The sequence below is a fragment of the Fistularia commersonii genome, chromosome 17, assembly GCF_037954325.1.
Source record: "Fistularia commersonii isolate RoL2024-O1a breed Wild chromosome 17, RoL_Fcom_v1.0, whole genome shotgun sequence".
Lineage (NCBI taxonomy): Eukaryota > Metazoa > Chordata > Actinopteri > Syngnathiformes > Fistulariidae > Fistularia > Fistularia commersonii.
Genome location: NC_141300.1, coordinates 2,329,940 through 2,352,625, shown reverse-complemented (window position 1 = coordinate 2,352,625; position 22,686 = coordinate 2,329,940). Strand labels below are relative to the sequence as shown.

Genomic DNA, 22,686 nt, shown 5'->3' with positions numbered 1-22,686 from the left:
GCCGACTGCCATTTTTACATTCTGTCAGCTGAGAAACACAATCTCATCGGCGTCCCCCCCCCCCCGAGCTGGAGCATTTCAATACCTTTCCAATCGGGGGAGGAGGGGGTCACACACACACACACACACACACACACACACACACACACACAAACACACACAACACACACATCACTGTCACTGTGTCACAGCTTGTTAACTGACAGCCTGGAAGTGGAGGGGGAGCTGACAATACGAGAGAGCTCATGATTAATGGGTATCAGCGGGCGCCTGATGAGGAAGAAGGTTTGTATGTGTGTGTGTGTGTGTGTGTGTGTGTGTGTGTGTGTCTGTGTGTGTGTGTGTGCACACAGATGCGCTTGCGTGTTTTTTAAACACCGGTTTAAACCATAACTGCATAACTCCCCCAGCCAGTCTATATGTTTTTACATCTCCTTCCCAGAGGTAGAAATATGGCCGACCCGAGCCGCGATGTCATTGGCCGCTCAGCGGTTAGCCCGCCGCTCGCCGAGCTCACGAGGTTCCTCAGGTGCGCTGAAGAACGTCATCAGCTCCACATCTCCGCCGTTCTTTTCCTCACAGATGAAAATAAGTCGGATCTCAGTTCTGGCAGAGGTTTCCCTGCCGAGCGTGTAGGTGTGTGTGTGTGTGTGTGTGTGTTTGCTTTGCGGTTGTTCCCGTCAGATAATGCCACTTACTTCCACCGCCTCTGACATATAGCATTCGCTAACATATTTGGATGTGAATATTTAGAAGATTTTAGGGTAAGAGGCGGGGCTTAACCTGGACGGGTCAGCAGTCAATCACAGGATCATCCAATCGTTCGCCCTCTTATTCACACCCACGGAACATCTGCAGACCCTGAAGCTTGGACTGTGTGAGGAGAAGATGGAGAACCTGGACAGAACCCAGGTAGGAGAACATGGAGACTCCACATGGAGAGAACCCAAACTGAAGAACCTGGAAATCCCACACAGAGTAAACGCAGGAGCAGGAGAACATGCGGAGAGCAAACATAGAGAACCTGGTGAACCTGGAGAACCAAGCCAGAAAGGTTCCTGGTTCAGATGATTGATGTGACTCAGCCTCGCCGTCAGCGGCGGCAGCAGGTCACGGGGAGGTCGAGCCGGAGAAGAAGGCTTCCATTCAAACGCCTTCAGAGATGAACAAAGACCGCGCGTGTGCTCCATGACGTGCATCCATTAGATGGCGAAGATAAACAAACGGCAGAGTGGCCGGATGAGAGCTGCGGATGCGAGGACGCCGCCAAGGTCGCGCTGGAAGGTCGCGAGGGGGACGTGCTTTACGAGGCGCGTCAGTCACGCGGACGGCGACCGTAAAAGCGTCGGGAACCGTAGAGGTCGACGGCGGAGGTGACGGCCGACCGCCCACTCCTGACAGACGCATCTTCCCGACGTGAGGAGCAGGAACTCGTTCATCATCTGTCCGGATTGTCCTACTCGCGCGGGGGGGCGGAGCTAGTCACCAGGGGGCGGGGTTTAACCCGCACAGGCCACCTGCCAATCATGGACGCCGGACCATTCACCCTATCATCTACACCAAGATGGAGAACCTTCTGAGACAGGAGAACATGGAGAGAGCCCTTGAAATAAAACACTGGGAGAAACCAGGTGGAGAAAATGAGAAGAAAAGTGAGAGTATCAGACGCAGGTATAGCTTCTTCTGTTCTATATGAAGACAGGACCATGAAGGAAGGCGTGGTTGGACTACCAGGTTCCACCCAGAAAGCTTCTCGCTGTGAGTTCCGCCCTCAGAACCGGACGTGGTTACAAAGGCTACGTCTTCAGTAGCCCTTTGCGAATAGCGCCATCCGCAGGCGGTTTTCAGAACTTCCTCAGGACCTTCAGAAACACCTGACTTCTGGAAAGAGTAGTCCTAAAGAAGCAGCAGACCAATGGGGAAACACATTTAGTATGAAACAGAAAGTATGAAACCCCAGGACTGCAGGGAACCGCCAGACCATAGGATGGAGGAAACACCAGAGCCACTGCAGTACACATGCCGGGGCAGTAGGTGGCGCTGCCGAGGAGCGACTACCGAGTCGCTGCAGGACAAGAAGGGGGGGATTCCAGAAGGATGAACTACTCCCGAGTACTCCGGAGTATTCTGCCATTACTGTTGCTGTCGAGCCACCCGTGGATGGCGATTTGCTGCTTCCTCTGTGCGTTGGCTCGTTTTCAAAGAGTCGTATTTTGCCAGTCTCCATGGAAACGGGGGGCGCATCATTAAAACCTTTCACTTCTGTAAAGCCGCCACGATCCGTCCGTCGGGCGTCGCAAACGCCCGTCCCCGTGCGGACGGCCGACGTTTCCGCACCCACGACGTGCAAACGGCGCCCGCCATTTCCGTTGTTTTCGCCTCAGTTCAATCGCGGGGCCGAGCGGCCGGCGGCGAGTCAAACTCGGAAGCAGCCGGGAGGGACGTCTCCTTGGAGACGAACAGGAGCGGCATGACATGACAGTCACGCGCGCGTGTGTGTGTGTGTGAGTGTGTGCGCCCGCTCCTTGCTGGACGTAATGAGTGAAACTGACAAGTGAGCTGAACAAGCTGCTTGGCTCTTTGATCAGGAGCCTTCAGAAGCCGGAGCGCCGCCGCCCAACTTAACTTCTGGCCTTCAGATCTGAGCGCCACCCTCCCCTCCGCCCTCTCTTGTGCCCGGATAAAAGGCTGAATAGATGACACGATGCTAGGAGGTGAGAGGCGACCGCCGCCGCGTCGACAAGCCGGCCAATAAACAGGCGACCGGAGAGGAGCGGGTCTCCGGAGAGGCTAAATATGGACTCCTGGGTTAGCGGCGCGACATGGAATGCCGCTGACCATTAGCACCGCCCGCAGGAAGCGGCGGCGCCATAGTTGCCCGTGGCGAGACAGGCCGCTAATTGGACAGGCGCAACCAGAATGGCAAAGCTACGGCGGCGTGCTCTGGCCGAGGAGCTCGGAAGATCCAAAAGAGCTAACGTTCTTGCGGTAAGCGTGTAAGAAGCGGGTACTGTTTACTTCCTGGCGGTCTGGTTGTTACACAAATGCACGAGGCGGCTTCTCCGCACGGGTGCAACCTCGTGCGAGAGCGGAGCCGGTTTCCATGGCGACGGACTCCGGGGGCCCGAACGGGCGTTGATGGACAGCCATCTCCTTCACACAGACGCCAGAAGGTCCCCCCCCCCCCCTCTCCCGACTCGTCTACTTTGTTCTGAGATGGAACGAGATGACGGCTCCCTCCCGGACGTTCACACGCTGAGATTATTTAATTGATTATTAGTTATCAATCGTCCATCATTTGGCCAGGTTTGTCAGCTGTCGCGGGTATCTGGATCTCCGACACGTCTGCAGGCACCAGAGGGGCTCCATGGCACCTCCTGTGACTCACTGGCTCAGACGCGTTATAAACCGCCATGTCGCTCCTCCTCCTTCTCCTCCTCCTCCTCTAGATGAAGAGGTGAGTCAGGTTCTTATGGAAATGACGCTGATGTTTGATCCATAACTTGTCCCTTTGACACTTCAGACAAGGGAACCACCACTTATCCTCTACCTGGAGGCGGGAGAGGCGGGGCTTAATCTGGCTGTCAATCAAACGGACACGTCCAACTGTCCACCCTCAGAGAACCCAGGTAGGAGAACATGGAGAGAATACAGCTTGGTGAACATAGAGAGAACCCAGGCTGGAGAACATAGTTCTAGTATTTGGAAATATGGCGAGGAACCCGTCGAGGAGGTTCTAGCGGGGCGTATGAAGGTCGTCTGAGTGTGTTCTCTAATGATGGAAGGGGGGTGGAGGAGCAGGCGGCGGAGCAGCTCCTCCTCGGGGCCCGCTCTGCAGAGACTTCCTCCGGCTCTCGTGGTCTCCTTCCACAGAACCATCCGTCTTCACGCTTCGGAGACGCCGGAATTAACCCGTCAGACGGAAACGGATGACTTTCATATCAACGCCGCCGGAAGGCCGAGGAGGACGCCCTCCTCCACACCACCGCGCGACATCTGACCTCCACGGCCGAGACCGTGGTTCCAGGAACCCCGGGAACCAGGAGATCCCCCCCCCCCCCGCAGATACGATGGAGTTTTCTCAGCAGAAGTGAGGAGCGGGGAGCCGATTTCACGGCAGCATTCTGGAATAATCTGATGGAGATGATCTGATAGGGAGGAACATGAATCCCAGCAGAGGAAACCACAGCAACGTCCTAGTGTTCTACAACGAGGAACGAGAGGATACACTCACCTCATCCGCCAGACCTACAGCCTGGTTTCTCTTAATGTTGTCTTGCTTGGGTCCTCTCCATGTTCTCCATGTTCTCCTGTCCGGGCACGCACCATGTGATGGAGAGAACCCAAGAAGGAGAACCCGGGAAGAAAAACACTGAGAGAAACCGGGTGGTAGAACCTTGAGAGAACACCTCCTGTGGTTCCACTTCCAACAGCACCCAGAAACAAACCGTAACAGAAAAAGAAGATGATGACAAGGACGACATGCAGAGTCCCGTGTTCTCCATGGACCGCATCAGATGATTGAGATGTTTTTATCTTCTCCCTGCGCTGCTTCGCTGTGAGAAGAACCCTGTTAGCCGTCAACTAACTGCATTTATTCTGGTCCAAAGTGTAGATGTTCCTCTACCCCTCTGAGGTGTAGCAGACCAGAAGGGCATGGACCTTTTTTCGTCGTCGCTTCTGTCCATTTAGTGCGTAGAAGACATCTGACCAGTGACCAGGATATTTTTTAAAAATGCTATCTGCTAACGTGACTTATGAGTTCCACCATCAACCGAGCACCTCTAGAACCAGAAGCAGGAGCCGAGACGGTTCTTGGAGCTGGAGGTCCCTGGTTCCTCGGTTCCTCTGCTGTCCCACAGCACCAACAAACCTCGCGGTTCCTGAAAAGCTCCAACAGTCCAATATACTTCGGTGTTTCTCAGGTTCCCCTGAGGGACACCTTCATCCTGGCATATGGGAAAAACACTTCTTTAAAGCAACCGGCGTCACTGAAGTCGAGGACGGGGACATCTCTTCTACACACACACACACACACACACACCTGCAGATGCAGTGGAAACACCTGCAGAGTTAAAGGCACCGGCCCGTAATGCTATTGAGGAGCAATTTGCGCGGCTAGTGCAATCTGCGTACGAGTCCACCGCCGCCGCCGCCGCCCCCCTTCTCCGCCAGCCCACGCCGTCAGCTCACCGCTGGTGACAGCCGGCAAGACAAAGAGATCTCTGCAGCTCCAGATGCTTTCTGTGGGTGGCATTATAAAAATCTAATCCAAGTCACAGTCAATTGTATTTGCCTAAGGGTACAGGGCCGAGCTGCATGCACTTATGGTATGTCTGTGTGTGTGTGTGCATGTGTGTGTGTGTGTGTGTGTGTGTGTGTGTGTGTGTGCGCATGCAGCCTCCGCCGGCTTTCGTATCCATATCCAATTTCCTGTGCTCCTCTTCACACCAAATTGCCTTAATATTCTCGGCCCTTCAAAAGCGGGAAAACAATTATTGAGGGTGTAATTAAAGTATCGGCAGGACAAGTGCAACTTTAATTGAATGACGGCTAAATGGCGGGGGAGTGACGGCGGCGGTGGTGGCAGCATCATGGGGGTTTTGTTGTGTTTTGTTTTTAAAAATAAAATCTGTGTAAATACAGAGCTGTTTCTCACGGCACACTTTCTGGCACACACACGGAAATAAGCTAACGTCATTAGGCTAAGCGGTTAGCGGTGCCAGCTCATAGCCAGAAGGTCCCACGGTCGGCTTCTGTGTGGAGCCTCCGGGTTCCTCCGGGTTCTCCGGGTTCCTCCAACAGTCCAAACACAAGCAGGAGGTTCACTGGAGACCCTGACGTGAATGAGAAGGTGAATGGTTGCATGTCTCTGTTGGACGTGTGAATGAGCGACTGTCTCACCCGGCTGGGACAGGCTCCGCCCCCTCTGCGCGACTAGCAGTATGAATAATTGAGCTAAAGAGTAGATTATCTGCAAGGACTGGGCGCTAAAAACCCCGTGTGAAAAGCGAGGCCTCCGTCTGCATTATCAGCTCTGCCAGAGATGTTTTTAAGCTGCTAATACTAACGCTAGCACCTTCTTTGCCCAATCCTACATGCACTCTCATGAAGGAGCCCACACGGCTTTTCAAAATAAAAGCTGCTCGGGCTAAACATCTTTATCAGTGCGCTATTTCCTACTTTTCTGCTGAAAGGCATTTTGCAGAGGCGGCAAGATGCGGCAGCTTCAGCATGTCAAACTGTTTTCCAAACAAACACCGGAATATTTACGCTATATTGGATTTTTAACCGAATGAGCAGCATTTATGTCACAGATGATTCTTCATGCTTTGTAGCTCTGCATGGATGCAGACGCAGGGACGACCGCATCTTTAGCAGCACTTCTGCCGCTTTTTCGCAGATCGCAGATAAGCATTAGCGTAGCTCGACGCGAGAGCCGCATCAGTCGGTATCCGACACGTCCGGCTATTTCCGTCCCCGTCTCCTTCTGCTGTCAATCATCACGCGAACATTCTGTCGCATCCGGGTCGACGCTACTCTGCTGCTCCACCTGTTAGCTGCGGAGCTCCCCCTCCGTCGCTATGCTAAAACCCACGTTAGCGTGCTAGTGAGGTGCACATCGTCCGACTCCCGGAGACACCAGCTGGAAGCTGAGACCGTTTCCCCCGCAAACGCCCCCCGAACCAAACAGGTGACCTCTCGCTGTCATCAGCCAGGCCCGCTGCCGCTGCCATCTCGTCCGGGAGACCCCCGGAGACACCATCGGGGAGCGATTTAAATAACCCCCGCCCCCCCTTGCCGCCATCCGTGTTTTGACTCCAGCTGGACGAGCGCCACCTAAAAATAGCCCTCATTAGCATCCGGCCAATGTCGGAGGAAGGAGAAATGAAAAGTGCGTCCGGGGGCATCTCCAGTAAGCGAAGGCTCCCTGCTGCAGCCGGCACACTCCATAACTAACCATAAAAGTGGAAACATGTTCCCACGGAGACCAGCTGTGCATTAACATCCTTTCCCCATCGCCAGTATGCGGGGACCCCTCCCCGAACACAACTGTCCGTTGCTTCGCCGCCCGCTGATGTGTTCGCTCGCGTGACCGTCAACAATTTACAGCCCGGCGGCCCGATACTCGGCAACGACGCCGCTGCTAGCTACCCTCCGTAGGGGGGGGGGGGCTCGTGGGAAATATAGTTCCCGTGACCGCCGCCTGTAATTTTCCTTTCGCATTAACTCAATTACGCGGCACCTGAGGACATTTCCGCGGCGCAGCGGCCGCTCTTAATTCTCACTCACCGGCGTATTAATAGAAATGGTCGCGCGGGCTCCAGCCTGACCCTCACCCAGGCACGCCGCCGTTACACCTCCCACACGTCTGTCACCTCAGACCAATATTCTGACGGGGGACGGACGGGAGGATGAGCGGCTTCGCCCTGTCACTTATTCCCCGCCGGCGGGCAGGCTCACACGTCCGGCGCTCTCACACCCACTTGACATTATCACCTGGAAATCACCGAGTATGTCATTTGCCTAACGGCGGGAGGGGGGGTGGGGGGGGGAATCATGCCAGAGACGATTTAAGGTCGAAGAGGAGAGGAGATCCGAGTCGTTAGCAGAAATCGCCGTCTCCTGAGCGCCGTGATTATCGGGCCGCCGCGCGCTTTTTTTTTTTTTTTTTTTTGACAAATTTACGACCGGACGCGTGAAACTGTGATGAGCCCGTTGTTTTCCCATCTTGAGGGCCGGGAGCGCCGACCCGGGGCGCGGGCAAAACCGGACCTACTGAGATTATTTATTGTGATTGGATTGGAAAACAAAGAGGCAGAGCTAACCTGATCCGCCGCTGATTTATTAACTGGCTTGGAGAGCGCCATAAGTCTTCGGACGCGTAATGGGCCCGATGGAGTGGGCGAGGAGTAACAAACGCTAACGGCGGTGGCAGGCGGTGGCCTCTCAGGCCCGCGTCTCAATGAGGTTTGTTAAATTACTGGAAGGACGAAACAGGCGGGTCGTGTGATTTGTATGCTAGCTGACCTTTAAGCTGAGCCGAGGCGCTCCGGAGACGCGGCGTCCAAACACAGGGGGAGGCGGGGAGGCTCTTCAGATGATGATTCAGCTGAGATTATTTAATACCGGGCTGAGGTTTTCAGAGAATCCCATTTAAGCGCTCACTTTAGCTGAGGGCCAAGCGTTCGGGAGGAGGAGGAGGAGGCAGGGCCAGATGAGCACATGGCTAATCAGGCGACGATGAATGTGGGAATAAATATCGCACCTGAAACACAGGAAATTGAGATGGAGGCGACTCCGTCCTGCACTCCAGTGCACATCTCCCGCGCTCTCCGCTTTTCTCGGCGAACCGGACCGCCGGGCGTCTTTTAAAAAGGTCATGCTAACGTTAACATGCTACCATAAAACCTGTGAAGAGTTTACGGCGCGGTTAAATTCAAAGTGCCACTCCAGCCTCGCAAAGACACAGAGAGTAAATATTGCCACTAAAATATATATTCATGAATATATGCAGAATATGTATACGTATATATAGGGAAAGAGATCAAATGAGCAGTTAAGTGCTTCAGCGGCTTTAATATAAATTTCAGCTAATGGCAAGGTTTTATACAATACCTGACATTTGTTTAATGCTGCGTTAAGCGGCACCCATTTGAAAAGACAAAATGCAAGAGCTCAGCGCGTGTGTGTGTGTGTGTGTGTGTGTGTGTATGCAAGAGTGTGTGTGTGTTTGTGTTTCTATATATGGAATTGTAAACAGTGCGTGCTGTCGGTAGCCTGTGCATGCAGGCTGATTCATCGGACTGTGCTGGGGTGTGTGTGTGTTTGTGTGTGTGTGTCTTCTGCAAGCAGAAAGTCATGGAGAAAACCTGAACGCGCACATGTGCATGTGTGCTTGCGCACGTGCATGTGTTTGCACACGTGCAACCCATACAACTGGTGAAATGACAAGTGTCACTTCTGCAGTGTCCCGGGGAGATGTGTGACTGAACGGTTGAGTGCTCGTATACATCTGTGCAGGCGTGTGTGTGTGTGTGTGTGTGTGTGTGGGGGGGGGGGGGTTCTAAAGGGTTCTAGAGGGTTCCGCCACTTCCTGCATCTCAGTTCCCGTGCAAAGGGTTCTTCACCGAGCCATCCAGCGCATGTCAAGCAAGAACTAGAAATGGGGGAGACGGCTAGCATGCCCCACCTCTAGGCTGTGCTAGCTGCTAGCTGGCCACTGGCGTGCCGGACGCCGGGGGGAGATGTTAGCGACGAGGGGGGTGGGACGGGTTTGGTGGGGGTGCAAACCGGGCGCACGGTGAGTGAGCATGTGCATGTACGCCCACGGACGCTTCAGGCTTTTCATGAGCCAGCGTTCCGCTGCAAAGCCAAAAAAGGACAAGGCAGGACTTGCTTAATGCAACCACCCTCTAAAAGCAACTTTGAATATTTTAGCACGTTGCTAACGGTTTCTGACGCGCGGCTCCCGTGCAAAAACAACAACACGGACATTTTGTTTTTTTCCTCTCCTGGTCTCGGACGAACCCGTCGGTCCGACACTCGGGCGTCCGGCCCTTCGGCGTGCATCTGCAGCCCCGTTCTGGTCCGAGGGAACGTTCTAAAGCTAACTCACGGCCCGATGATTCGGCCAGATGCAGCTATCTGATGGCCCTCAGTCTGGATAGCACTTTAGGCCTTTACTTCTCATTCTCTTCACTTCATTCTCTCATTCGTCTCCTCTCACATTACTTACAATGGTTTAATCCAATAGCATTTGCACACACACACACACACACACACACACACACCATTAGCTGAGCACAAAAACGCACTGAAACTCTTCAATAATATAGAAGATGACACACACACACACACACACATACACACACCACACCCATGAAGGGTCCCCTGTTGGCTCCGCCCGCTTTTGTCGGAGGCCTTCATATGACCCGACACTAAAAATTGTCCACAGGTGTAAACAAGAGGGTGAAGCTGACTCTGTGATTGACAGACGGATTGTCCGGTGTAAGCCCCGCCCCTTGTCCAATTGGCAGCCAGGGATTGGCCGCTAGCCCCCAGAGGAGCCGTCAATCATCCGTGCCGTGGGGAAGCGTGATGCTGCTCAGCGACACCTTTATCAGCAGCGCCACCCGTCTTCTGGAGCCTCTCTCTGGAGAAAAGGCAAATCCATCGCTTTAAACCCCCCCCGATTTCCATCCACGCGCCTCATTTCCGCCTCATCTGCTTCCTCCCAGTTTGTAAACATCCAACCTCTAAGTACCTGCCCCCGCGATTCCCCGGGATGACACCGCCCGGGGGTTTGTGGGGGCGGGGGGGGGGGGGGGGGTTTATGGTCCACGTCCGGGGCTGAGGATGGCGTCCGGAGGACATTACGCAAAGTGCTTCTACAAAGCGGCGTGTAATGAGCGGAGAGCCACATTGGAGTGGTGGGAGGAGGACGAGGAGGGAGGAAGGCGCTCTTCCTCTGAACTTCAGGAGGAGGCAGGAGGGATTTCCAGCGCACTCCTGCAAGAAGGCATGGAAAACTAAGGAAAGGGAGGAGAAGGTGGAGCTGTGCTGGAAATACCGGATTACAAAGCGGGGGGAGAATTAAGGCCTGATGCAAGTGGGAGGGTAACTGAAAAAGGGGCGAGTATTTTAACTTATTTTATTTTTATTTATTTTATATTTTAAAATGTTATAACTGTTTCTATTTTATATTCATTTATTTTATATTATTTTGTCATTTTTATTCTGTTTTATTATTTTACTTCCTTGAACTCCAGGTCCTGCCACCTCCAGAAGTTCTCCAATGGATGCATGAACGATGACGACGAGGAGGAGGACAGAGGTCTGATCACGAGTTTTGTTGAGTGGAAAAACCAGAATCACCTCCTACTCAACATCTCCAAGACCAAGGAGGTGGTTGTGGACTTCAAGAAGAATCGGAGGAGACGCGCACCAATCACCATCCAGGGTGAGGAGGTGGAGATAGTGGCCTCCTACAAGTACCTTGCGGCCCACGTCAACAAACTGGACTGGACAGGGAACACAGATGCACTTTGCAGGATCGCTATTGTCACTCTGTTTATGTTCCTATCCTTGTTGTTGTTGTTTTGGTTGTCTATTTTTTCACCCTTGCTTTTTTTGTGTCTTTTTCCATTCTGTTGTCCGTTCTTATCCTTGATGTTATTGTTCTCTCTGCTTTCTATGTATTTGTGGATGTCTTCCGCTTTTTCTAATTGTCTCTCTTTTTATATTTATACTGATATTCATTGACACTTGTAACTGTTACGCCGCTCTGGGAAAAGAATTTCCCACTACGGGGGTCGATACATTTTTTCTTACCCAAAGTTTATCATATCCCATCTTAATTCCTTAGGTTTGTTTACAGCACCGGGACCCGAAAAAGCCCACGGATGCACCGCACGCCGCCATTCCCCCGCCATGTTTAATACATGACCCTTTTCCTTGGCTTCTCTCATGTCAATACAGCTTGGACCCTCTTTAATGAGCTTTGTCAGGCGCTTTAAGAAGCCGCAGGAGAGGGCCGGGGGGCCGCATGCCTGTCAATCCGAGGCCACGTCCTTTGCGCGGTGTGTTTTCCACAGCGCCCTCATCACATATTATCATTTCCATCCCTTTTTTTTGTTTTTGTTTTTTCCCCCTGCCTCCACCTGGGTCCGTCGGCGGCAGGTGGAGACCGCGACATCCCCCCCAACCGATGGGTCTCCGCTCTCCACAGAAGGCAAACAAACCACCCAGGAGAATTGTGACAGGCCGGCTGCACGCCGGAGTCAGCACGCCGCCGCCGCCGCCGCCGCCGCCGCCGCCGCCTTGTTTTGATTATGTAATCAACTTGCTTATATGTTGTGGGCAGCGTCCCGGTGCATCCTGGGAGCGCTGCGTCCGACCCGTTTGTTTTCTTTCCTCTAACGCAGAGTCAAGAAATCTGTGTTTGCTCGTGCAAATGTGTGTCTCCGGGGTAGGGGGGGGGGGGGGTGCGTTTGAGTCACGCCAACTCTCTGGGAAAATAGACTCCGAGAGCGAGGGGCCAAATATTGAAATAGCGTCCAGTGACGGGGCCGTCGGGCCGTGAATAATTCTCTGCCTTTTTATGAGTCATTATCGGCCCCTCCGGCGCCCCCTCCCAGCGCTGGGATGGCGTTAATCAATGGCTCGTCTTGAAATGTGATCTGCAGATGCAGAAAAGCTTCGCCGCTCATTAGAGGGGAGAAGAAAAGAAAATCCGCCCCCGCAGGTCAGATGGTCCGTAAGCCGGCGGCGCACGCAGATTTCGGCCTTTTGTCGTACGAGGCCGATCGGGGGGGGGGGGGGGGGGGGGACTCAATCCGGAGCCGCTCGCGCCCGATTGGCCGAGCTCCGAGTGCAAACGTTCAGAAGGAGCTTCACAAATACCGATCCAGACTGGGGGGGTTATTTTCCTTGCAGATGGAGAGTGTGTGTGTGAGTGTGTGCGTGTGTGTGTTAGAGGGGGATCTAAGGACTCCCTCCAGCTGTCAATCATCAGAGAGCCCATCCTTCTCCGCTCCATGTCTCATCTGTTGACCGTGGCGTTTTCCCACATCATCTGTTCCTCCTGCTTTGGATCATTACTTCCTGGTTTGCCTGCTCCTCCTCCTCCTTCTCCTTCTCCTCCTCCAAACTCAGGCTGACTGAGAGCGGCGGAAACACCGGCTGTTAAACAAACTTCTGTGAGCTCTCAGAGCGGCGGAGAAACACGTTCTCTCCGTCGAGCCCTCCTCGCATCTTCACCACCCTCCTTTCCCTCCTCCTCCTCCTCTTCCTCCTCCTGCATCTGTGTAGCTTCTAACTCGTCTCAGCCAAAGTGAGGACAACTCTAATGGCCGGCGGCGATGCAAGGACACACGGAGCACCCGCCGCCATCTGAGGCGTTCCAGCCTGTCAAACGCCAGCTCTTTGGTTAAGCAGTGTGTGTGTGTGTGTGTGTGTGTGTGCAGGGGGGGGTTGACAGACCTGCAGGTATTGTACCCGCTGTCACGGAACAGCAAGTGGACTTAATCCTGGGAGAGGGTCTACATACACATCCCAGCCAGATAAGGAGCATGCCGGACGCCACTGAAGCAGGGTAATGGGAGATGAGACGGCCAACGGGTGCGTGTGTGTGTGTGTGTAAGTGTCAGGGGCGGAGGGGGGGGCTCGGAGGGACCAAGGACAGAGGAGCCGGGGGGTTGGAGGGGGGGCTCCGGCTGCCAAAATGAGGAGATGGCACTTGTACAGCCCAATCTGTCAGTCTGACTACCATGCCAGATACGGCAGCTCACAGAATCCCACACTCAATAAATACCAAAGGACAGCGTGGAAACACACACATTAGTATGCACACACACACACGCACACACACACACACCTGCGTGCTCCTCCTGTGCAAGGACTTCCAACCCGCCCCCCCCTGCACGCTCACTTTATTTCATTAATATGTGCACAACTGCCAGGGTTGTTTAACTGCTTACTGATTTATTATCGTTATAATTTACGGTTGATTTGCAGTCGGCGCACACACACACACTTCTTTTCGTCATCATTTTGTGAAAGCACGTACTTAAAGGCAATATTATTTTTTTTTCGTGCATGTTGTCAGATAGTTACTTTCTGTTTTGGAGGCCAACACTTGTTGAAGGGGGGTGCATTTATAATAGCACTCATTAACGCAGCGACATCTTCAGGCTTATTTGGGATCACTTTTTGAATTTGGAGAATTAGTTAAAAAAAAAAAAAATTACAATAATCATAATAATCCATTTTAATCCCTTTTGCAATTTTCTGATTCGCATCTTTTATAGCAATTATGGTAATTGTGGAATTTTTCTGATTTGCATCTTTTAAAGTCATTATGGTAATTGTGGACCCTTTTTGTTTTGTCTGATTTATGACATCTGAATCCCCCCCCCCCCGTTCCCATTAAACACTTCTGATTTCCTTCTTCGCACACCTCCAACCGGTTACCGTGGCGACCTTCATGGCCGCACACCTCATCGTCTTCATGTGATGGTTCTGTCTGACCGGAGCGGCGGGACGCCTCCGTCTCCTTCTGAGCCCCAATTAAACCTTCCCTCCTCCGTCAGGCTGAGTAAGATGTCCCGAGTGTCCTTCGACGGCTCGTCCGGCAGAAAATGACGCGCCCCGAGGAGGAGGCGCCTCGACGGCCCGGCCACGGATGCCATTACCACTGGATTCATCCTCAAACCCGACAGTGGAACTCCCGCGGCATAAAATACAATCCGGTCACTGAATCATAAAGGTTGGAGACGGCCGGGAAAATTAAGGTCACGGAGAAGTTCTCCGTACTCCCAGCTAAAAATGTGGAAGGATAAATCCAGTGACCTTCAGTCGATCCCCAGTTGAACTCGGCGCTTCTGACTTGGCCAGAGTTCCCCTGAGATTTGTGCAGAGGCCTTCAGCTTAGAAGGCTTAGAAGTACAGGGGCGGTCCTGTGGAATGACCTTTGACCTGTCAATCACAGCGATCACCTGTCAATCACAATGATCACCTGTCAATCACAAAGATCACCTGTCAATCACAATGATCACCTATCAATCACAATGATCACCTATCAATCACAATGATCACCTATCAATCACAGGGGTCGCCTGTCAGTCATAAGGATAACCTGCCAATCACAAGGATCACCTGTCAATCACAAGGATCACCTGTCAATCACCGGGGTCACCTGTCAATCAAAAGGATCACCTGTCAATCACAGGGATCACCTGTCAATCACAGGGGTCGTCTGTCAATCAAAGGGATCACCTGTCAATCAAAGGGTACCATTCATCTTCTCTCTCATTCACAGCTACAGATAAGTTAGTCTTCAGTGAATCTGCTGGTAGATTTTGGACCATGGGAGGAAGATGGAGAACCTGGAGAGGACCCCAGTCAGGAGGACATGGAGAGAACACACAGAGAACCCAAGAAGGAAGAGAAGGAAAGAACCCAAGAAAGAGAGCATGAAGAGAACACTGGAGGAAACTCCATCCCAAACAAACCATCCCAAACCTAGAAACACTGACAAGAAGAACCAGGCCAGCTAGGCTACGGGTTCCGCTTCGGTTCCTCTTTAGTTCCTCGACAGAGGCTAACCTGGCTTTAGCTGCTCGGCTAGCTCCAACAGGGTCCACCCCCCCCCCCCACCCTCCCGGAGCCATTACGGCGGCGGCGATTTCCCACTCATCTGCGCCGCGGAAAGTAATTAATTAGGCCTCAGGACTCTAACGATGTCTGTCAATGGGATCATTGGCCACCGATTGGCTGGGAGTCGCCCGCTGGTCGGGACCGCCGGGGCTTTAACGCCGGGATAAGCTGCATTTTGGATTTAGCGTCATGATAATTAGCATATCTTAGCATTAGCACGTATCACGATACTGCCGAAGCGCTGGGGTCAGGGAGGGCGAACGCCACATCGAGGGCGAACTCGCCATCGAGGTCACCGTGCCTTATCAGCGGCGATAGCGTCGCTCGGCGACGGCTCGACGTTAAACCAGGAGAGAAAATGGCGGCAACACACCTGAAGGGGCTTTTGGAGCAACATGGCGACGGGGGACACACGAGCGTGGGGGTAAAGCCGGCTCAGAAGAAGAAGAAGAAGAAGAAGAAGAAGAAGAGCGAGAGCGGGATGAATCTAATTACAGTGGCGGTTGATGTTACACAACGGGCTAAATGGAAACATCCACCGACAGGCGGCGGCGGCGGCGGCGGTGAGGCGGAGCTACGTCTCCATTAAGCCGTTCCTGTCAAAAAACAAACGGGACTGAAGGGAATATTAAGCACTCGGGTTGTGTTGTGAATACATATCACAAGCTTCCTCTCCTCCGCTCTTCATCCTCCTCTTTCCCACCGCCGGGCCTCCTCTCCTCTGCGTGACCTTGACTGGCTAGCACTCCGGGGCTCGTTCTTCGCCTCCTCTTCCTCCTCCGTCTCCCTCCATCTCTCTCTCTTTCTAGCGCTGGCCTCCGGTCTATCATCCCTCGTTCCCCACCCCACACTCGCCGTCAGCTGATGCTGAACCTGTGCCGGTGCTCTTCCCCTTCGTATCGTAACGGGGAGAAAAGAGAGAGAGAGAGCGAGGGATGGAGGATGGAGGAGAGTGAGTGACCCCCCTCCACCTCCCTCCTTCCATCCATCCATCCCTCCCCAGGCGATCCAGTCAGCTGAGAGTCCACTATAAAAATAACCCTCTTCGTTCTGAAGCCGCTATCAACAAGTCTGCTGCACTGATCCTGTCTTCCCTGTGCACGTGCACACACACACACACACACATGGAATGTGCACGACTTGAACACCTGGGCGCCGCTTTCCACGCCACCATATATTCGCGACGGTTTCCTTCCAAATCCAATTTTATTTCCCTGCAACGCCGTTGAAAGCTCTCCACCAATCAGGTGGCGGCGGTGGTGATGGAGGTGGCGAGCTCTCCAGAAGGAGCAGCAGGTTCAAATCTGCGTCTTAGCTGCAGGTGTTCTCACAAAAAGCCTCTAATTGCCTGCGCGGCGGCATTATGGCGTGCTCCTCCGGGCGCCGCTGATCCTCCAGATCCGCCCGATTGGCTTAACCGGCAACATCCACCCGCCGAACAAATCGGCGCCGTTTAACCGTTCCGCTAACCATTCACAGCTAAACAAACTTAAGCTCAAGTGACGGCGCCGTCTATTAAATGCCAGGCGGGCGGCGTACGGCGCGCCTCGCCGTAATTACCCCATTCGTGTGAGGGTTTTTATCTGGCAGATCTAAAAGGTCTCCGCAGCACCTGGGCCCGCAGGAACCCGCAGAACCCATCGCACTCAGCCGGGAGGGCGACATTTCCACCTCCGATACGCGCAGGAGGTAAACGGAAGAGAAGCGGCGCTCTCGCTCCCGATGCTGACGGCGGAGATCCGTCCGGGAATGTTCCTCTGACGCTCACCGAGGGCCCGGTCGATCCGGGTCGGGGCCCCGATCTGCCCCCCTCGCCCCAGTGGGCGGAAACGGGAGTGTCACAACAGGTTGTCTTCCTCTAAGGGGGCGGGGCTAAATCCAGTGGGAGGCGGGGTTTAACTGGAACGGCAGCCGTCAATCACAGGGTTGCATTTAAAGGAATCCATCCGTTAGTCTTCTCGTTCCCAGCTATGGACAGCTCAGTCTGCAAAAGACTGCAAGAAAGACGGAGAACATGGAGAGAACCCAGGTAGGAGAACATGGAGAGAACCCCAGCTACCGCAGAACTTTAACCGAGAACCTTCTCACTCTCAGGCGTCAGATCCACCCTTGTAGGATCATGTCCCTCCACTGTCTCAGCACCGGGAGAACCTGGAGAACCCGAACAGAGAACCCCAGGCTGCAGGAGTCGTGCGATCTCTATCTTTTTTTTCTTTTTTTTTTTTCCTGGGGGGGGCTTGTGGATTGTGCAGGTGTGGTCGCCATGGCAACCCTTATTCTATTCCTCATCGGGCATGTTAGTGGGGAAATTAAAATGCCCCTGCTGGTATTCCAATTAGTAATCTTTGTGCGAATGAGCCCTCCACCGTACGCCACTCCTGCAGACTGGCTTTGTTTTTTTTTTTTTTTTTTGGTCTGTCACACACACACACACACACACACACCCTTTTTATCCACTGGTTGCAGACACAGCCAGAGAAGCTCCAGAGTGAAGGGGAACCGGATCTCCGGATCTCCAGATCTCAAACGTCGTCACCCAGATTCGACAGCAGCTAAAATCCCCACTCCCAAAACAGGATCACGAACATAACATCCGCCATCAATTTCCACGACGATAAACTCATCGACAGAAGCAGCAACTGGTGTTTTAGCTTTGCTGGCGACTCTGACCCGTTCGAGGCCGGGACCCAGTGAAATCATGGCGGCGCTTCACGCTACGCCAGGTATTAAGACACACGCGCAGCAGCGGAAGCGTTGTTTACAGCGCCGCAGAACATCGGCAACAGAAGATCACCTCCGAGGAAGAGGAGGAGACGCCTCCACTTTGAAACCCGAGAAGCCCGAGAGGGGAAACTATCACTTTGTCGTGCAAGCGGCGTCGGCGGCGTCAGTGGCTGAGTATTTATAGCTTCCATCGCCATTAAGAGGAGCGTGCACGTTCATGCATGCGTCTGTGTGTGTGTGTGCAAGTGGGTATCTGCAAATATCCAAATTGTCTGCGAACCCGGGCGGCGATCTGGCCTCGCCAGCCCTCACGCTGCTGCAGCGCCGCGTCCAAATAGTTGTTAAACGGTTTCCGCTCTCCCGACAGTCGGCATGAATAACAAAGCATTTACTGGTCAGGCCGGGGAGCCGGCGGCGGCGGCGGCGGCGGGGTTCCACATTATCTCCAGCCTTCACCCCTCCACCGCCTACTTTCGGTGTCCACCCCCTCCCTCTGTCTCATCCTCAGTTCGGTATTGATCGCAGCACGCGTTCGGGTTTTACTTCAGATGTTTACTTGGCGGCGGCGGCAGCGGCGGCACTTTCTGTGATTGTCGGCCTCACGTATGATCAACCCCCCCCCCCCGTCGTAATCCTGTGAGGCCATAATCAATACGTCCACGGCAGACTAACCCCCCCCCTCACACACACACACACACACACACATGGCTGCCACTCCACCTTGAGACGCGGTGGGAATCAAAAGGAAACAGCAGTGCGGGGAGGGGAAGCACCCGCCACGGAGGAGGGCTCTCAACCAGTTAATGACCTGTCAATCAAACGCTTCGTTAAAAAGAGCGAGCAGCCCGTTAGCTACTGGTGACATCATTTCCTCAACTGTAATCTGCAGACGTCCCGAAGCAAAGGCTCCAACGCTTCGTTTTCCTCGCCGTACAATATTTCAAATTGCTGTACGAGAAAAAAGAGCCAAAGAATAAAAATGCAGAATATGCAAATATGAGTGAGTTAACCAAAATTAAAATATGGCACATGGAGAACAGCAAAAATTGCAAAACTTGCTAAAGTTATTTATGGGTCATATATAAGAATCATCCTTTGTGTTTCCGGTTTGTCCTCCGACACGAGTCAGTGAACCGATTTAGACGAATCATCTGATTCAGAACTGTTTCCAGTAAGTCCACCGATTCAACTCAGTGAACCGGTTCAAACGAATCATCTTATTCAGTACTGTTTCCAGTGAGTCCACCGATTCAGGTCAGCGAAACAGATTCAAACGAATCATCCGAGTCTCACCTTGCTGTACCAAACCGGAGACTCACAGGATCTGGGTTACCAGAAACGTCGGATTCGTGATTCGGTACAAAGATTCGAATCATCAAAGCGGGTGATTCAGGAACAGCACAACTCCGGGCACCACCACAGAGGTCAACCTGAGATGATGTCTCAGAACAATATTACATAACCACACACACACACACACACATATTTACAGATAGACATTCCTTGAATGCACCATGACAACTGTACTCCTTATCACCTGTCAGATCATCCAGCTTCTCACATCAGTCCTGTTGGGTCTTTGTTTCCTTTCACCACTAATTGAATCCTGGATACGGCCTGGGAGACCACCATCCCCCAGCCCATGCGTTCACGGACAGTGTGCATCGGTTCGAGACCCTTGTTCCGCCCCCTAGTGGCTACAAACGCCCTCAAAAGCAGGACGAACCCATCCACCGCGGAGCCCCAACGTGAAAACACACATGTAGAGAAAAAAATAAATAAATTCACACTTAACACAAAGAAATGTTTTAACCGACTGAGGGAGGGATGAACTTATTAAAAAATATTATCATCCAGGATAAATGTAAATTACGGTTAAATCAGAGCATTTTTAAAACAAAGTGCATTTTTTTTTTCCTCCTTTGTGTTTCCTGCAGGCATTTCAACCTGAAAGCTCAAACTTTAAGAGGTTTAAAGAGAACACACACACACACACACACACACACACACACACACACAGCTTGTAGAGGTCAGATTTTTAAAGTCACCTTACAGTGCTCTCCCTCCCTCCTCCATCCTTCCCTCCCTCTCTCTCTCAACAGGATTGATAGGGAGCCCGTGATGCGTTCACGGACCCCGTTCACACTTGTGTTTGCCCACGACGCAGGGAAACGGACAAAAACGGCTCCTCCCACTCCGCAGTTCTTTTTTTCCCCTCTTTTACTCCGTTACACCCCCCTTTCCATCAATACACACACTCACGCACACACACACGCACTGTCCTCGGCAGCAGCAGGTGTTATTCCCGTGTAACCTGAAGATTTCGGGCGGGTAAATGAGCAACACCTTTTTTTTTTTTTTTTTTTTTTGCTCTGGAGATGATTTTTGTGCAGCAACATCACATACACGCGCGCACGCGCGCCAATGCACGTATGCACGCACGCCGGCCGTGCGTGAGCACAAATCACGCCTCAGAAACACGTGGGAGAGATCACTCAAATGCGCCTCCGTTGTACCCTCTTTACCCCTCCATGCACGCACACACACACACACACACACACACCTTCCGGTTAGGGAAACGACCGATCGTTGCCCGCGCGTCCCCGCGCCCGCAGAGGGACGCACCTCCGGGATTCCGCGGCTGTGACCTTGTGTTATGATGTCCTTAAGTGCAAACGTCCACACACACACACACACACACATATATACACAATGGGGCGATACAACAGGTTCACGCACGCACACGCACGCTCACAAACACACGCAGGCGGGGGGACGGGGAGGCAATTAACTGCACTGACATTACATAATGACAGCAGACACTTTCCACACACGCACGGTGATAAACACGGTGGGTGGGTGTGTGTGTGTGGTGGTGGGGGGGGGGGAGAAGACCCCCCCACACACACACACACAAACACACACACCCATGGTGTCACCTCAGGGAGTGGAGTGGGGGGGGGGTGGAAACACCTGGAGACAACCTCCGCTCCTACCTTTGCCGTTGTCCTCTTCCCGGTTCAGATACATGGCTGTCAGTTTGGCGGCAAATAATACAAAAATAAATTAAAAAAAAAAAAAAAAAAAAAAAAAAATGACAAACAAACCAAAAAAAAAAAAAAAAAAAAAAAAAAAAAAAAACGGTGACGGCGGCTTCGCTCGCTCGCGTTCGCGCGCTCGTGCTCCTCTCCCGTTGCGTGGCGCGGCGTGGCGTGCGTGGCGTGCGGGGCTTTCCACTCCTCGGCGAGGCTGCTGGCTTGTTTTGTTTGCTCCTCCTCGGCAGCCTCTCCTCTCCTCCTAGCGGGTAAGGTGGGCTCACCAGCGGGAGCCTCTCACTCACTATCTCCCTCCTCTTCCTCCTCCTCTTCCTCCCTCCTCCCTCTCTCTCTCTTTCTCTCTCTCTCTTTTCTCAGTGGCTCCGATGACAAAATGGGGAGAAGTGACTTTTGCAGAGCTCCCCTCCCATCCAATGAGCTCCTGCAGGATTGGTTTAATTTCAACATTTCATTCCCTGTGTGTTTGTTTGTTTTGATTCCTAAGGTCACTTCCTGTGATCCCTTTGAACGCCCTTCTCTGATTGGCCGGTCCGCCTTCCTGTTTTCCTGTTAGCATTAGCGACAGTCAGCAGCCGAGGTCAAAGGTGTCAGGCTCATTTCGGTCCTGGGGCCGCATACGGCCTAATTTGATCAAGTAAAATCATAGTGCAATTACCAAGAAGTAACGCTAAATCCAAATTTTTCTTTTTCCTACAAATCTTTCCATGCTCCTTTGCACCTGAGAGAAAAGAAAAAGTAAGTTACATTTCAACAATACTATGCCCGCGTTTTGTCTTCTCACTTCTCCCAGCATTTTGTTGTGTTTTTCGCCATGACTGGCTGCATCCACACCAAGAATCCAGGTTTTCTTATTAACCTCAACGAATAAATAAGAAGTGGCCCGTTTTTCTTGGAAAACCCTTCGCTCCATTTCCGCTTTTCTCTTTTTGGTCAACGGCATCTTGCTGATGAGGGTGTCGTGGCCGTCTGAAAAGCATGTAAATTTCTAACAGTAAGTAAAAATGCTATTTGCAGCCGCATCGCTGCCATCTGCTGTAAGTTCTGAGTCACATAGCGTTCTGCCACATCGCTAATACTGACTAAAATAGTGCAACCCTAGCAGACAATAAGGGAACTCCATTTGATTTAAAAAAAAAAGTAGCTCACGATTTTTATTTATTTTTTTTTTTTTAATTGTAGAGTTATTCCATTGGCTGGAGTGGACCACCTGGCGGGCCAGCGCTGGCCCGCGGGCCATACATTTGACCCCCAAGGCCGAGGTGTAGCATCCGTCAGAGAAATGACACACACACACACACACACACACACGTGGCCCGCTATGTTATTTTATGTGGCCCGAGAATTACAAATGATCCGGGGAGAGAAAAGTTGATGCAGATGGACGGCTGTTTTCAAGAAAGATGGGAAATACGTCATACATTTTGACACCAAACCAGTGAGTTAAGAATACTTAAGTTAGACTTCCAGAAAAACAACAAATTTATATTGATATAAAATGATAATTTTCTTTATTCACGTGAACAGTTTGACTGAGAAATGTGGGTTTCTTAACCTGGCAATATAAAATGATTCATGTTGTAACAGAGCAACTAGTTAACATTGTTTTTTTGCATCTGTGCAAATGCATATGTAACATTTTGGAATTATTCAACATTAAGGAACAGTCACTGTATTTTTCGCGCTATTAGACGCACTTAAAACACAAAAATTTCATCAAGTATTATGAATTCTTGTTGTGTTTACTGAC

General features: G+C 52.2%; 1 protein-coding gene across 1 annotated transcript in view; it reads right to left on the bottom strand.

Annotated features, from left to right (window-relative positions):
• syt7a (synaptotagmin VIIa) overlaps positions 1-21,028 on the bottom strand; it is a 51,511-nt gene extending 30,483 nt beyond the window's left edge. Inside the window, exon 1 of the mRNA XM_086163765.1 lies at positions 20,880-21,028. Coding sequence (XP_086019891.1) covers positions 20,880-20,913 — 34 coding nt within the window. The 5' untranslated portion in view covers positions 20,914-21,028. The remainder of the gene's footprint in view (positions 1-20,879) is intronic.
• Between the last annotated feature and the right edge of the window lie 1,658 nt (positions 21,029-22,686).